At 40.8% G+C, this 17,459-nt stretch overlaps 1 protein-coding gene across 3 annotated transcripts in view; it reads right to left on the reverse strand.

Annotated features, from left to right (window-relative positions):
- Positions 1-5,372: 5,372 nt before the first annotated feature.
- LOC124862465 (SH3 and cysteine-rich domain-containing protein 2-like) overlaps positions 5,373-17,459 on the reverse strand; it is a 41,153-nt gene continuing 29,066 nt past the window's right edge. For 2 of the 3 annotated variants that reach the window (XM_047356411.1, XM_047356409.1), the window contains 3 exons: positions 11,993-12,044; positions 10,049-10,186; positions 5,373-8,337 (listed from right to left, as the gene is read on the reverse strand). In XM_047356411.1, the coding sequence (XP_047212367.1) occupies positions 8,239-8,337; positions 10,049-10,186; positions 11,993-12,044 (289 nt within the window). In that variant the 3' untranslated portion in view covers positions 5,373-8,238. The remainder of the gene's footprint in view (positions 8,338-10,048; positions 10,187-11,992; positions 12,045-17,459) is intronic. The other variant, XM_047356410.1, reaches the window with a different exon arrangement.

The following is a 17,459-nucleotide window of genomic DNA, read 5'->3' on the forward strand; positions in this document are numbered from 1 at the left end:
AAGACACTCTTTATCTGATCTGACTATGCTCAGACTCTACATATTCAAAGTTGGCAAAATACAACCTGCAAGACTTGCAACTGTAATTTAAACGAAAGGTTGTTATTTGTTTGATTTAGGGATTTAGTTGTCAGCTGGTCAACAAGGGATGCTTTTTATGGATATGAATCAAAATATGGAAAGCTGATGCCTGCAACTCAAAATAAGAAAAAAATTCCAATCAAACAACAAACTGATTAGCACAATAAACATTCAGATATTCTGCATTTCGTATGATGCTCAATCTACTTGCCAAATATTTGCAGAGGGAGGGGTAACAAGAGTATCATATGGAAGATTTCATTTGAACATTTCTTTTTGTTCTCATAGAAAGAAGGTGTTGCTCAAGGAAGAGTTTCCTCAGCTGTAAGTGCTATCAACAAACAGAGTTAAAACATCAAAGATGATTTGGATGTTTTTTTACCATCCTAAAAGCAGGAATTTATAATGGTCCAATCTTCTTTATGGCTGTCTGATGCTTTGTTTTGAAGCACTCCCAAATCCTTGGCTAAATCTCTGACAGGACTGAAAAAAGAGGTATCATTATTACTTTTATTTTTGAAGCGTTCAGGAGATGAAAAAACCTTCAGTGTATCATTTAAAACCACCTCAGATCGGCCTTGAGCCTGTCATCTTGTGTGTTTCGGATGTTTTGTTTCATTAAACAAGTCTGTCTTCCCTTAATTTCATTTTTTCTTTTCTTTTTCGCAATATGAGGAAATGGAAGAGGTGTAAAATCAGAATGGGAAGATGACTTTCAGCTCTTCCTCTGTGCTATTTTCAAACTACATGCATGCAATCACAAGGTACGGTAAATTGTTTTTGTCTCTCTTTGTAACTGCACAGTCATTTGCATATAGCTTGAAATAAAGGACAGCTTCCTTTTGCTCCCTGTGTGGGTGACAAAAAAGCGATAATGGTATGTTGTTCACAATGCTGAGGAAATAATTCTTTGCATTGCTATCAGCCAGTATTGGGGACAGGTCATTTTATGTGGGTGTTTGTGTCTTCATGTTGGAAACCTCTGATTACCTGCTATTCCTAGAATAACTATCCATTTAATTGCCTCTATTCTTTGCAGTTTGATTCCCTAGACAGCTGCTTTTGTTTGTGTTTGCTTCTTCTGCAACGCAGAATCAGAAGGTGTGAAAACTACAGTATGCACAAATGAAAAATATCATAGGTATAAAAGCTTCTGCGTGGTGAATGTGTGTGAAGGTTGGTCAGATACAGTCGGAAATGTGTATTACACAGGATTAGATAATTTATTTAATGCAGTTTGTGTTTTTGTTTCTGAGCATAATAATTTCATTCTTATCTAAAGACATATCGATCAGGCTTTTATTGACATATACTTATTTACTTTGAGGTCAACTTGCAGATTCAAATTTAAACCAATCTGGATTTTATGTCTTAAGAGTAACATCCAAACATCTCCATGTTCATTATAAACTGTAATAAAGATTCACTATAAAACAAAAAGTGCTTTATAATATAGGTTGTAGTCATTAATTGAACAGAAAAGAATTGAAATCCTTCTGATTTGTGCAATAAAGCATGTTTCTAATCTGTCTCTGGTTTTTACTAAACTCAAATGAAAATGAATCAAAAACATGCTTTAGTTTAATATCTTTATAGCCTAAAGTGTTTGTTTTTTTGATGCATTGAAATGAGCAGATGATGTAAACCAAAATCAACCTTTTACCTAATTTTTAACTTTGGTTTTAACACATTTACCTTATTAAAGAAAGCCATTCCTAAAGTTCTTTAGAGTCGTTTTTATCTCTGCATAATATTCCTGAAAAATATATAACTAAATTATTTTTAGGCTAAGTGACCTTCGAGGTCACTGGAACACAGTGAACTCTCCTGTCCTAGAAACCAGTTTAAACTTATCTGAGATTTGTGACATGGTGCATAATCCTGCTGAAAGTAGCCACTAAAAGATGGGTACACTGTGGTCATACAGGGATGGACATGGTCATCAACAATACTTATGTAAAGTGTGCCAATAAAAGGGTGTAATGTTGTTTTGGATCCGATAACATTACACTGTCACCATCACCCTGAACCATTGATCAAAGGCAGGATGGATCCAGGCTTTTGTTTACATCAGTTTCTGAAACCAACAATCTGACTGTTGCAGCAGAAATTAAGACTGACTCTTCCAGCTGGGCAATTTTTTCCCAATCTGTAATTGTCCACTTTTGGTCAGCCTGTGTGAAATGTATAGCCTCAGTTTCCTCTTAGATAAGAGGAGTGGCAGCCAGTGAGGTCTTCTGCTGCTGTTGCCCATCTGCTTTAAGGTTTGATGTGTTGTGCATTCACAGATGGTACCCAGTACCACTGTAAAAAAGTTGGCAGAACTCAACATTCTAAGGCAACAAACTTCAGAGCATTTTTAAGTGTTGCCCAACAAGTTGTTAAAATTGTAGTCTGTAAGAACTTTGAATCCTGAATTAACCCATCCCCTTTTTTCCAGGGAGCAGTGAACTGCACACACCAGTGGTGCCCAGGAAGCATTCTGTGGTTAAGGGGACCCAGAGTGATAGTCTGAGTTTTGAATCAGCAACCATTGGGGCTGCTCCAGAATGCTACTGCCTGCCCCTCTAACCACCAGGTTACATCTAACAGTTCTAAATCCTGACTACTGGTAACTCAACTATGAGTTGTAGTGACTTAAATAGGAAACTTTAGTGTCACTGTACAGAAGGTACAGTGACATTTCATTTTGCGGCATTTCTTTGGCTCTGTTTTAATTGTTAAAGCTGAACATTACAACAGCACTCAGCCTCTAACTCAAAAGCCAACTCCAAAAGTTGGTTTTTCTGCATTTCACAACAAAACTACAAAAGTTAGCAGAACTTTCACCCAATGCAATGACCTACAACTTAGAGATATAAGTACTGACAACTCATTAAATAATGTTAAAGATTTCAACTACCTTGGTTTACTGGACTGACTTAAGATGTTGTTCCTAATATGTCACACTTAAGTCGTTTTTTTACAGTGTATTTAGGTTGTAACAGGTTGTCATTTAGGCTACTGATGCCTTTATTTCATCATCTGCTCATTCAATTCCCTTTCTTAGTCCCTTTTGCATAAATGTATTGAGTTGCTGCCATATGGCAAATTCATTATTTTGGTTAACAAGAAATATAATAGGAATATAATAAATCTTGTTCTTAAAGAAAGCATCAAAACCAGCAGTTAATTTTTGAGATGTGTTTAAATCATTAAATAAAAATGTTGGCGAGTTTTCTTGAAATCCTTAAAATTGCTGATTTTTCCATGTTTAAAGTATTTGTTGTGCTCTGATTCGTCATTACAATTCTCTTCCTCAGTGTTGGGATATGATATGTAACCCTTTGATCAGCATGGATGAAAGACAAACGGCATGGCAGTGTTCAGTACAGCAGCCTGTGTTCTCTCTCTCTCTCTGGTTTACCTGAACAGAGCCGCTGAGGCTGTGAGTCCTGAAACTTGCTGTGAGGCAGCTCGAAAGGTTGAGGATGTAATAACAACAGCAGGGGACACTGTATGAATAATGATGGCAGACAGTTATTATACAGGAGCATAAGCAGGGTGGATGTTGGGTCAGCCGGTATGATGCCTGGCCAAATTTTTATAAATGACCACTTTTACTGCAGGCCTTCATTATTTCTCTCCGTTTACTACCTCAGAAAGTGGATGCTATGGCCAAGCTGTGGCTGAGCTGCCAGGAAAATTGAGTCATTATTAAGAGGCTGTTTCACTCTAAGAAGCTTCATCACATCCTCGTATTTTTCCCTGTGATTCAATCAGGTGAGGTGTGGGCATGCTTCTAAAATAATTTTATAATAAGTGAGCTATTGCCATGATGGCAGTGACAGAAACTGATGGAAGAGGCAAGAGAGAGCGTGAAGAGCCCAATGATAAGGTGGAAGACACTGGTGAGCGATGTCTGGTATGTGGATGCAAAACCAGAGTAAGGAAGGAGGAAGGGAGTGAGAGAGAGGTGGACCATGCCAGGGAAAGATTATACAAGATTGTCTTGGCGGAGAGAGAAAGATGGGACTGTTCAGCTTTCTCCCACACTGGCAAAGTTTCATCAGGCTGAGAAGACTTGCTGTGCTCTGAGTCACAGCAGATGGGTTGTTCTGTCAAGTGCTAATAGAGGTGTGCAACAGGCACTCTTGGTGATAAAAATCAACCAACAAGCTCTTCTGTCAGAATACAGCCTATTGGTTTTGAAGCCGGTGTTAAGGCAAAAGCACGGTCACACCCAAGAGTAAAGCTCCACAGCACCAAAAGCTATGACTTTAAAGAAGTCCGTATCAAACACTAACATAAAATCATAAATGAATACGTACAGCACTGTGAAAAGCTGTTTGCACTCTAATAGAGAAAATAAGATTAAATAAAGCCTGATTACTAATAAATAAATCAAACAATAAAAAAGACAAACTAATAAAAAATATTACATGACTACCTACTGACTGAGAGCTAGAATGGTTAGGGAGTCCTTTTTTTTCCATGATAAAGCTGATTATGATCTAAAAGTTTGTCTGTTTAATTCTCTGATGACAAGAAGAAGTTGATTTTGATGGTCTAAATCAAAAATGTGATACCTAATGAAAAATTTGAGAATAATTTGGGAGAGGGTAAAAAAGAAAGAGTCCATTGTTTTGTAAACTGCATCTGATGAACTGGGCCAGAACATCAGGGATAAAACAGGAACTGTCTGCTGTGGATTTGCCTTCCTTGATCCAGTTGCATTCTTGCTCTGTTGTGACGCTACCTCAGCCCCTCTCTCAGCTGGAGGGACAATCCCTTTGGTGACAACAGTGGACCAGTCATTTCTTCTCAGTGTGAATCTACCATCACCTGAGAATAGCAATGAGGCCCACTGGTTGCTCGTAATACTGATATTAACTGTGGTGCGCACTGATACATTTTTGTTTTTTGTTGAAATAAAAACAAAGATAAAAAAAAAATCTGCACATAGTAGATGTTATCACTCCTCCTCTGATTTATGAAGCTGCGCATAACATGGTAAACAGGCCTTAATTACACTCCCACCAGCAGTGCCATTATGTGCTATTTATATTGCAGCTGTCTTGAGCACCAGTCTGGCATTCCTCTGTGCACAGCAGTGTTAGGTCATGGCTGGAGAATAGTGCATTATGCATGGACAGCACTAAAACAATAGAGGTGGCCTCATTTAGCACAAATGCAGCACCAGAAAAACACCAGAAGCTCTGCCTTCTGTCATGCAGACCTAAATGATCATCAAGCACAAGCAGCTGTACTGCGACTGTATGCATGTTGTGTCAAAAAATGGGCCGACAACATTGTGTAAAGACATTTTATTGAGGTAAGTAGCTGAACATTTACTCATGACACAAGACACATTCAAACATATTTTTACATTTAGAAATCTTAGAAATGCGATGCGACACAAACTTGAGGCAGCGTAAGATATCAAGAAGGTGCTGGTACATATCAAGATCACCTCACACCTTCACACAGCCCCCTGCATTATTACTGGCACCCGTGGCAGAGAGGGCTAAAAAGCATTAAAGTAAAAAGGATTTTGAGGTCTATGCACTGATATAACCAGGGAAGAAGGTTGACTGTTTTGTCCGGTGAAAAATTTATCTGTTGATTTGCCCAGATGCTTTGGATGAAAAAAATCATCTTTATTTTTTAACACTGAGTTAATGTTTTTGACGTATGTGCTTAATTTTTCGATTTTTTAAAGTGTAGGATCAAGCTACTGCAATAATTCTAATGCTTTTTACACATCTTTAACAGGGTGATAATAACTAGAGAGGATGCTGCAGAGATTCTGTTTAAGCTGCTTTTTGATGAAAAGCAAACTAATAACCTAGAGGGGTTTATGCTAAACCTGCAATATTGTTTGATGACTAAGATCATGATGATACCTGAAAAACAAATTAATATAAAATGCTACTTTTACTTTTTACAGGAGAAGATGCTTATTAGTTCCACCTTTTTGAGGCTTTGATGTGTGAGAGACAGATAAAAAAGGGATTCTATCACCTAAATGGGCAAATGTTTCCATGATTTCTAATCTATTCTCTACTTCAAGTCATTTTCTGTCTTCCACATGCAAACGATTTGCTTCCCCTTACTTCAAGAAGGGGGCCTGGCAGAAGAAATGCTTCAAATTCATTGAAAAATTAATAAATTAAAAATAGATGTCTAAACTATCCAAAGTGTGCTGGGTTACAAGCAAAAAAATGTTCTCCCTCCATGTCACAGCTGACCAGTCACATCAATAACAAGAGGACAAGAAGGGCCAAACTGGGAGGGGAGGAAGGCAGACTGACATTTGATCAATGAATGACTCCCATGCACCCATGGGTAGTGTTACCTCAATGCAGGCTGACTCATAACGGTTCAAAGCCCAAGTCATCCCTCTCGCTGCGCCACCTCCTCCTCTGAACTGTCAGACAAACTTACTGTTTGTCACAGCCAGAGAGATCCCTAAAATGTTGCTGTTTTTATTTTCAGGAACACTGGCTGCAGATCAGTTTTATTCCCTGCTGTTTTCAGCTGTGGTGAACATGTTAAAAAACGTTGGGCAGCGCTCACAACGCCCGCTGGGGCACTCGAGCGAATCTCAGCAGGCGCCAATGTTCATGTGCACAGAGAGCTGGTATGTGAGAACAGGAGAGCAGCATCTTCCGGTTTGAGCGTCAACACTTGTTGACACTTATTTTTTCTGTCTCTGTGGCCACATAAAGCTCCAAAAAATTGTTTCTATCCAAATGTTTTGGTTATTTTAATTTCCTTTGATTTTTCTTTTTATTCAGGCACATGATAAGATCTAATAACTCTCAAAGTTTACACCACTTTTAAATGGCAGGTTTTTGTGATTAGAGTACGATAAGTTATTTCAAAACCTTTTTCACATATAATGTAACATTTATCTTGGACAATTCAATTGTAAAACAAGGAAAATTGTTAAAAGGAAAAATGAAAAAAGTTGCAATGACCTGGTTGTATGAGTGTGCATTCCCTGAAGCTAATACTTTGTGGAAGCACCTTTGGATTCACTTTCAGCTTATAGCTGACATCAGTAATGAGGAGCTGGCCAGTTATGAACCTAAATGAAATAAGTTCACGTACACTTTATAGCTAAAGCAATATTTGCAAGAGCTGGTTTAACAAAGTATTAGTTTAAGGGTGTAATTTAACGCAACTTACACTCATGAAACTAAGTTTTTGCACCTTTTCTATTTTTCTAATAGATTTATTTGTTTTCAGATAAACTATACAGGATAAATGCCATAGTTGAACAGGGTACTGTACACCTTTGACAGGCATTGTACCACAAACAATTACTGAAATATGGCTGAGAGAAAAGGAAAAACGATTCAGCACTGTCATCTAAAACTCATTCTCTCCGAGTTCAAGATTGATTAATAAACTTTGTGTGAAGCCTATTATCCATTATGTTATAAAGGGTTTCACATCAAAACTTAAAAGATGTTGAATCATTTTTGCAGTATATTTCAGATATTTCTATGAATCGGAAAAAGTCTGGAAAATACTAATTAGAGCATCTTTGAAGAGGTTCTCTGAGCTTTAGATTTTTCCATTGAAATTGATTCTCCTTCTACATTTTTACATTTACTAGTGCTGTTCAATGCAGGCTTTAAGTTTACACAGGCTCCTTCCATCTCATCCTGAAGTGTCTCTAGTGGCAGTGTAGCTTTCAATAGATAGCAGCGGTTGATCCTTGCAAAGACTCTCTAGTTGCAGCAGTATGATAACAGCCCCCAGGGTAAAAAAGGCCTGAAATGAGCAGATAGTGATGAGACAGAGTGGGTAGAAGCAAGAAAAGGACACTGACACAAGCAGGATGTTCCTGTAACAGGATACATCTTCCTCCCACAATTGCAGAAGTGTTTTTGACGAGCAAAACTAAATGTAATCCAAATATTTGAAGCCACATTTACCTCTGCTTCCCTTTTTCTAAATGTTGAGTCACCCAACATTCTTAGGAGCAGGACAGCAGTCAATAAATTCTCTCAGAAAACAAATGTTTATCAGAGATGGCAGTGTTGGATCTTTGTAGGAGTGTGTGTTTTCTTTTGCAGTTTCAGAGGCTTAGATGGTCATTTCTCCAGAGAGGGGGCAGAGTGTGGTGCTGACAGTTTGAATTTGAGTGTAAAAGTGAAATAATGTTCAGATCTCCTCTATGGAGTCGGCAGGGACCAGGCCTCTCTTCTTTCCACTGCTCAGCTTCAGAAACATTTCCCCATCTTCTCTCTTCCCAACACAAATCTAAAACGAAGAGAAGAAAAGAAAATGAGGAAAATACACCAGTTTTTTCCCTTTTTATGTGTTTTATATTAATAAATTAGAGTGAATTGATGGAATAATTTTATGAGGATAATGTAGTGTATACGACCCCACCAGACATTATTGTGACATTATTGTGACATTATTATGTCTTTTCTCCTCAGGTCAAGCACAGAATGTCATATCCATTATTCTATTTTAAGGTAATGGTTTTATCATTCAGTGCACACAGACCTGAAGACCTTGAGCTTAGATAAGCTTCCATCTAGCATTTCTCTGTGTCATCTTTGTTTTTCTACCACATAACCCCACACAGTTGAGTCATTTTATGATTACCTTGTAGTTTTAATTATTCATGTTTGTGTCTTTTTTTTGATTAAGGACCTCCTTAATAATGATTAATACGTGTTGTCACACAGTGGTTAACTGGAGCATCCTAAGTAAAATCCTGGAACTGAGGTGTCACTTTACTGGCTCCAACCAAGCCAAACATGCCATTTATGAGGTCCAGTCTGATTATCTGGGCCCAGTGAGCCTGCTTTGCAAAATTCTTCATTGTTTTCGTTAACACCACCTGTTAGAGTGAATATAAGCGATCCTGAGAAGAGATGTTTTCGCATCTTTTGTCTGATGTTACACTCATGCTTTGTTCTGGCTGGGACCCAGAAAGTCATCCATCCAAGCACCCGAGGCTATATCAGATGTAACTTGTGGCCACCTCCTCCTTCTTCAGAGTAACCCTGGCTGGTCCTAACAGCTATGTGGGCAGAATCTCCTTCAGGAGAGAGAAAGATGAGGAGCGGTCCAATCTCAACTCCCTGCTTGCTGTACATTTCCTATCAGATTCCCATGGGAGTAACTATGTGTTACTCTACTGATCAGGAATGGATAAGAGCAGATGTGAACCGGATAACTTTAAACCCGTTCCTCTTATTTTCCTTTGAATCAAATCATTATCAGAATATTTGAATATCTTTTTACACAAGGTTTCATGATAGTCTGATGAAGTCTGTATAACTTAATTAGTTGAATAATAAGATTGACATTTGCACTTTGTTTCTATTAGTAACTCATGATAGTTGTCTTACTCTTTAAATGATGCATCCTCATCTCTGAGTCATAATAAATAGATGCACAGAGAACTAAAGAAAACTTCTGGTCTTTTCAAAGGTAGGACTGGAATCGTTCGCTGAGAAAAAAAACTATTTATGTAAAAATTAGGCCTAGATGTCAATCATTTAGATATATTGTTTTAGACATTGTTTAAACATATGTTCACGTAAAAAATGCTCACTGGGATAAGGCTTTCCGATGTTGGTATCCAGTGGTGTCCAAATGTTTTGCCACGTAGGTCGAAATTTGACGAATTACTTTTAACTGCTTAATCGTAAACTAAACTAAGGAGTATTTTAATGAAAGAAACAAAGTATTTAGATTTTTGTAGTAAATGCATCTGTAATTCATATTAGATCCAAAATATAAAAAGGGTCTTTCGCTTTTCCCTTATTAAAACAGAGGCATGTAATATCTGATATTTTTTGTATATTCCGATATAGTTTAATTGTAAAAAGGCTACTTGCAGCGACAAGAACAGGATATGACTGTTATACCTTGATTAGAACTATATACACATAAGCCTCAAGCAAAAACAGGAAAAGAAGAATGTTAATAGTCTATAACATTACTGGGTTACCTGGGACTCCCTTACTGCCATGTGTCCTTTTTCTCTATTCCCGGGAGAACCCTGGACGACCCGCCAGACCCGCTCTCCTGGCCGGACCCTTTGCACAAAGTTGGCAGGGAAAAAGCCAATTCTGTCACCACTTTTGCCCTAGAGAAAACACAAGAACAGAACTTCTCATGACCATTAGAACAGATGTACCGTACCCTCCATGACACTAAGGTGTGATGTCTGTCTGAAGGAATGATTAGTTAAGAAATAAAAATACTCATTATTGTCACTATTAGTAATGTGACCATAAAAGTATGGGTGCTCAACAAAATTCAGAAAAATCAATCACAAAATCATTTAATTACAGATTAAATTGTTATTCTGCAATCCCTGAATGTTCTAGAGCAGTTGGGCAGATTGATAAAAAGAAAAAAACTTGATTGCTCCAATATGCCTCCAATTTCCTGTACACTGAAGAAAGAAAAACAGTTTTTCATTATAATTACAGTTTTGTAACCTCAACAGGGTAACTGGGATTCTAGGGCAACACCATTCGGTCAGAATTGTTTCACAGCAACTAGATGTACAGAGTTTGAACTGGGCTTGACTGGAGTTTGAATTCTCATTAAATGCAATTATATAAAGCATGAAAAATTGATTGTGAATATGTTGGGGAGATGCCTGTTCAGCCCTCCTCTATAACAAAATCACAAATTTTACATGACTGGTTCATTTGTCCAAAAAATCTTTGCAAAATGAGAGAAAAGGTGTTTATCACATAAATTCTTTGCAGATAAAAAGCTTTCATTGTTCTGAAAACACAGTTTGTTGAAAAAAGCTCATTAGCTCCTTTGTGGCAAAATAAAGCTACTTGTTTGCTTTAGATTTTGTTTTATCATCTTTTCTGGTGTTTTTGTTTAACAATGCTTCACCTTCAGATATAGCTATTTAAGTTTTTTATGCTTTGACTTTCAAGGACTGTATTGAAATTGCTCTAAACATTTAAAATTATTTTTATGAAGCTGAAAATACCTTTTTCAAATATCTGTCAGCAATGGAGTAATCCTACCTCAGTCTTGTCAGATTTCTGGAGACTTTGAAATGTTCAGTGAAAGCTTTTTGTGTTCTGAACGAACAGATGATTACTCCCTTCTTTAATATTGGCAATCCAGAGTGGCTGTCATCTTTAGCTTAACTATTTGGTGGGTGAATCAAGGAGGTGCCTTTGTTTATCATTTCTCTGGAATACAGTGATAAATCACAAAGGCACTAGGGACATGCATAGAGTTATTTTCCATCTATTCACATAAAAATAAGAACAACTAATTGAAAGTGTTGAGATTTAAGTGACAATATTTGAATGTTTATTGCCGGATGCCTCAGGTATAGCCATGTTTATTAAAGTAATTCACAAATCCTGCATTAGTAATGAACAGATGATTCACAAATTATACATAATTTAGATATTCATTGGCCATTCCTGTGCTGACTGACTTTTGAGGCTGATGCTTCATATGTGCTTACATAACATAAGTTCTATGTCAAGGAAATACAAGTACTGCTGATGAAAGATACACAGACTCTGTGCATTATTTAGTCTCGGTGAATCTTGCTTTTTGTGTGCAGCTGAAAGAAACTCACACACTAAGATTTTTTTTTCCACTGGAAGTGAGTGAAGCTCATTACCAACTCAATAAACACCTTGTTGAAGCTGAAACACTAGTCATGTTCATTATGTTAAACTCTTTTGGTAATTTTCAGAGGAAATTATGTTCTATTTCAGAATGTGGCTGCCTGCATGTTTATGAAAAATGGAGCAGGTGCTACACACTAAAGGTTTAATTTGAAGACTTGAATTAGCACACATGCACAATAAATGTGCATTCACACACCTTTTTGGACACTCAAAGTGACACAAAACCCCAAGATACAGCCGCAAGTGCACACACACACTGTCAGACCCACCTTCCACCACTCCTCATTAGAGTCATCTGTGACCTGCACCCGATCGCCTGGACTAAAGGAGATAAAACAAGAGATCTTTTATAAAAGATGCATGAAGGGGGGATGAGATTGAGATGCATAAGAAAAGGGTGCGAAGGAGGCAAGAGGGGTATACATAGTCAGCATAGAAAAACAGAAAGTAGAGCTGAGATGAAGCACAAAAGATAACATTATCTGACAAACAACAAAAAGCTGTAGTACCCATGGTTACAAAGCCACGGCAGTGGCAAAGAAGCTCACATGGGGTCATAAGACCTACGTGTTGGACTAATGTCTGCGATGATGAAAACAAGGCTTGGCTGCTGCCGACCCAACCTGGCCTGCGTTTTATTGTGCTGCTGGGCTTTGATGAGACCCCTTTCTACAGATCCACACATGTACACAGCAGCCGCTGTCCTAGATTCACAGAAATGCTGTCCCAATTGCTTGTCTGTACGTCAGTTCTTTTGGGTGTCAGCACTAAATAGTGTGTTATACAATGACATCTCACACACTCAGCCTTGACTCATAAAATAAGCCAATGTGGTTTTGGTAATTGTTGCTAAATTAGGGTTCATTTATTGAAGGTATTTTGGAGCTATTTCTCCAACGCTAAGAACTTTCTTTTAAAGTCTGTTGATGCAACTTTAAGGTAAGTGTTCAGCGGTGGGACTAACCTACTTTAAGTCATGACTGTAGAAACACCAGCGTTGCTTGATGGCTGGAAAAAGCCCTTTCATATTACCCCAAAGTCAGATAGAGGGTCCAAATTTACAGTAACCTTTGCTTTATATTTTCATTATCCCTGCTTACATATCAGTGTATCTCAAAAGCATTTCTTGATTTAATATGTATAATTTCATTTTTATGTTATTTTTTTCCAAGTCCAACAATTCTGATGCCGGCAATTTGTCAAACTTCCAGATCTTTTTAGCAACCACTATACAATACACTATTATGGTCTAGACAAGAATTAAATAAAAAATAGTCCAAACCTTCATACAGCCTGAAGAACTACTGATCAACAGCATTTTAAAAGATTTAAAGTGAGTGTTAAAACAAATTTAAATTTATGGAACCTCAGAAATCTGACTTTTTACACACATACGCACAGTTATTACATTCTCAGATTCAGATTCGGAATTTGAATCTTTATTCATGTCCTAATGGGCAATTAATTTTATTTAATTCTGAACAGGACTAGTCTGCAGATGATGACCCTGAGATTGTTAAACTATTCCCAAATGCAGTGTTTTTGACATTGAAACTATTACAAGAAATTACTTGGATTCTTTTAATGTTTTATTAGAATGCATGTGAATACATGAAGCTCTAGAAAGTAATTATCTTTTTTCTGCTGTTTCAGAACTCGGTAAGCTTTTGACATTAATGTATTCTGTCGGTTTTCTTAGAAAGATTGCATATAGGTGGGCCTTGAGTAGAATACTTTAGGAAAAAATATAAACTTTGTTCTTGAAGTTGATCTAATGAGCCGTGCATTCTCTCTGATCCCTGCTCTCAATGCCGAAAGACACAGAACACAGTTGGACAGGAATCTGAAAGGACTAAAACTGTATTTTTGAAATTTTAATATTTAGGGTCCCAGCAAGTTGTTGAAACATAACCTAGCTTATCCAGCAAAATCTTTTGAAATTGGGGATAGTCTGGTGCTGGGGCTGACGTTTCGGCTCTCTCGGGATCACTTGGGTTCCCTTGGATCTTGGTCCCTGGCTTTGGGCCCTGGTCTGCTGGCTGGGGGGGTGCCGGGTTCCGGCAGGGGGGTCTTAGCCGGTGTTGATTGGGATGTGGCCCCGCTTTGGTGGTGGGGTTGGCCGTCTGGACTGCTTGGTGGGCCGTGGTGCGCCATGCGGGGGTGCGAGTGGCCGGCGGGCTGGGGCGCCCCCGGGGTTTGGGGGTGGAGTTGGCGGGGTGCCCGGTAACTGGGGCCGCCGTGGCCTTTTTCCACTGCTTCCTTCTATGGTTCTGGCCCATGGTCGGGCTCCGGGCTGCGGTTGGCGGTCGGGTGGGTGGGGCGGCAGAGCATGTCTTGTGACTGCACCGGGGCGGCTGGCGGGTTGTGCTTGGCCTGGAGCGGTTGGCCTGCACGGCCCAGGTACCCGGCCGGTGAATGTATCCCTCTCGTGGACTGGTGGGCTGGGGCTGCTGGCGCTGTCTGGGGGGGTTGGGCGGGCTTGAAGGTGTGCTGCTCTGCTGGCTGTCGTGTCCGAGGGGGGATCGGGGTGGTGGGCTGGGGGGTGGCATGGAGGAACTGCAGCCTGTGGGGTGGAGGGGTTGTGTCCACTTCTAGGGCGTGGGGTCACCGGCGTTTGGATCGGCAGGGCGGCGATGGTGGAGCTGAGCTGGATAGTGTTTCTCCCTGGGCGGTCGTTGCAGTGGCAGTGATGTAGTGGTTGTTTGTGGCTGAGAGGGGGCGTGGTGGGGGACACTGGCCCTGGGTGTCTGCCGCTGGCTGGGGACCTCTTGGTGGATGAGTTTGTCCCATTGTGGTGCGGGGTCGGGGGTCCTGTTGTGGGTGCGGTGCTTGGTGGATTCTGCCCTGTTGCGCCAGTGGGCGGGGGTGGCGTTGCGTGGGGCCCTTGCCTTGCCGTTGCGGCGCGCTGTGTGGTGGGGGAGCGGGGTACAGCTGGGGTTCTAGAGCTGTGTGTGGAGCTTGCGTTGTGTGGGTGTGGTTTCATTGGCTTCTCGGCCATGGAGTTCACCTGTGGGGGTGTGCCCCTGTGGGGGAGGGGATTCGTGGCGTTTGGGTTCGGGGGGATGTGTTCGATATCGGTGTCCTTGTTGAGGGTGGCCCTGTGGGGAGGTTCTTGTTGGGGTTTACTGGGGGTGGGAGACTCATGGGGTTGGGATCGGAGCTCATTGGGGGGTCGGGACTGCTCCGTCCTGGGGCGGCTCCGGTTGGCGGGCTGCTTTGAGCCATGTGGACCCCTCTGTTGTACATAGCCCCCTCTGGGTGGATGGGGGTTGTTGGGGGCTGGGTTCGGGGCGGGGGGGGGGGTGGGAGCCGGGCCAGGGTCACCTGGGTCTGGGCGGTGCCGGCGCTGTCTGCCTGTCTCTGCCCCAGGAGGGAAGGGGACCACCTCCTGGGTCCGGGGGCTTGTTGCCCCTAGGGGGTACCGGCGCCTGGACCTGGGAGTATAGAGTATGCATGGGGAGTGAGTGAGTGTATGACGTCCATTGTTGTTTGTCGTTTTTGTTTTTTTGCGACAGGTTGGGTCTTGGACTGCTCCCTCTCCTGGATCAGCTCAGGCCCCCCATATTAGGGGGGGCCTATTTCCTCCCCGCCACACTACCTGCCGGTGGTTGGAGTCTCTGCCCGCTGGTGTACTTGTGGTTCTCAGTGTCCGGGGCCGGGTCCTTTGGTGTGTGCTGGCTCACTCCTGGTGGCTGCTTGCTGGGGCCTGCCGGCCGGGCCTGTGGGCTCGTTGGTGCGGCTCCCTGGTGCTTCTGCAATGTCGCTGCTGGGTGGTTCCCCTGGGACTCTCCACTGCTCTTCTCTGGGGGGGGTTGCGGTAGTCCCGGCGGTGGTTCTCCCGGGGTTCCTGTGCTTTGGGGGGCTTTTGGATGTCTGTGGCCCGGATCTCCTCAGTGTCCGTCCAGGGACCATGGGGCAGGTCTGTGGGTCCTCACACTTGCTATTGCATATTTTTGTGGAGAAACCTTGTATACAAATCGCGCTCACACTCATACTCACAGGTGTTAAGCTTCAGGTGTTGACAGATACACAGATGTTCTATATTGGGCTGTACCTCTCACTAAGTACATTTTACATTCATAATTACCGTGTACTATTTGTTAAAAAAAAAAACAGCTGCAGGTGTATAATCAAGCAGGGTGTAATCTTGTATTCTCTTCATCCTTCTTTCTCACCTCCACTCTTTCCTCCTTTTCTCCCCTTTTTCCCTTTTGCCCCATCTCTCTTTTTTGAGCTTCTTTTTGCCTTTTCATTTAAGTCCATAACAATTAAAATATTCCCAAAGAAGTTTATAATAAAGTTTATTTTATAAATATCAAGCAGTTTTAAAGCATTAGTTGTGATGCTCTGCTTGTGAAAGTGAATCTGTTGGGCAATTTCTTGGCACTCAGACAACAATTTTGAGCGCTACTCTGCCGGACAGGACATGGTAAAAAAAAAAAAAAGAAATAACTTGAATCTGACAAAGGTAATAATGAATAAAAATTCAATGAAAATGAACAAATGAAACTCAACCATGCTTTACAAACATGCTTCAACAGAATTATTTTAAAAAAATAAACTCATGAAACAGGTCTGGAAAAAAAGGATTGTACTCCTGAAAATAATGTGACCAAAGGGACATGTTAAATCAAGGTGTGTCCATTAATTAGCATCACAGGTGTCTACATTCTTGTAATCAGTCAGTGGGCCTATATATAGGGATACAGGTAGTCACTGTGCTGTTTGGTGACATGGTGTGTACCACACTCAACATGGACCAGAGGAAGCGGAGGAAAGAGTTGTCTCAAGAGATTAGAAAGAAAATTATAGACAATTATGTTAAAGGTAAAGGTTATAAGACCATCTCCAAGCAGCTCCATGTTTCTGTGACTACAGTTGCACATATTCAGAAATTTAAGATCCATGGGACTGTAGCCAACCTCCCTGGACATGGCCGCAGGAGGAAAATTGATGACAAAACAAAGAGACGGATAATACGAACGGTGACAGAAGAGCCCAAAAAAACTTCTAAAGAGATTAAAGGTGAACTTCAAGCTCCAGGAACATCAGTGTCAGATCACACCATCCGATGTTGTTTGAGGCAATGTGGACTTAATGGGAGACGACCAAGGAGAACACCATTGTTGAAAACAAATCATAAAAAAGCAGACTGGAATTTGCCAAACTACATGTTGACAAGCCACAAAGCTTCTGGGAGAATGTCCTATGGACAGATGAAACAAAAACTTAACTTTTTGACCAGGCACATCAACTCTATGTTCGCAGATGGAAAAATGAAGCATATGAAGAAAAGAAGACTGTCCCTATTGTGAAACATGGAGGAGGCTCTGTTATGTTCTGGGGCTGCTTTGCTGCATCTGGCACAGGGTCTCTTGAATCTGTGCAGGGTATAATGAAATCTCAAGACTATCAAGGGATCCTAGGGAGAAATGTGCTGCCCAGTTTCAGAAAGCTTGGTCTCCATTGCAGGTCATAGGTCTTGCAACTGGATAATGACCCAAAACACGCAGCTAAAAACACCCAAGAATGGCTAAGAGGAAAACATTGGACTATTCTGAAGTGGCCTTCTATGACACCTGACCTAAATCTTTTGAGCATCTTTGGAAGGAGCTGAAACATGCCATCTGGAAAAGACACCCTTCAAACCTGAGACAACTGGAGCAGTTTACTCATGAGGAGTGGGCCAAAATACCTGCTGAGAGGTGCAGAAGTCTCATAGACAGTTATAGGAAT

The sequence above is a fragment of the Girardinichthys multiradiatus genome, chromosome X (assembly GCF_021462225.1).
Source record: "Girardinichthys multiradiatus isolate DD_20200921_A chromosome X, DD_fGirMul_XY1, whole genome shotgun sequence".
Lineage (NCBI taxonomy): Eukaryota > Metazoa > Chordata > Actinopteri > Cyprinodontiformes > Goodeidae > Girardinichthys > Girardinichthys multiradiatus.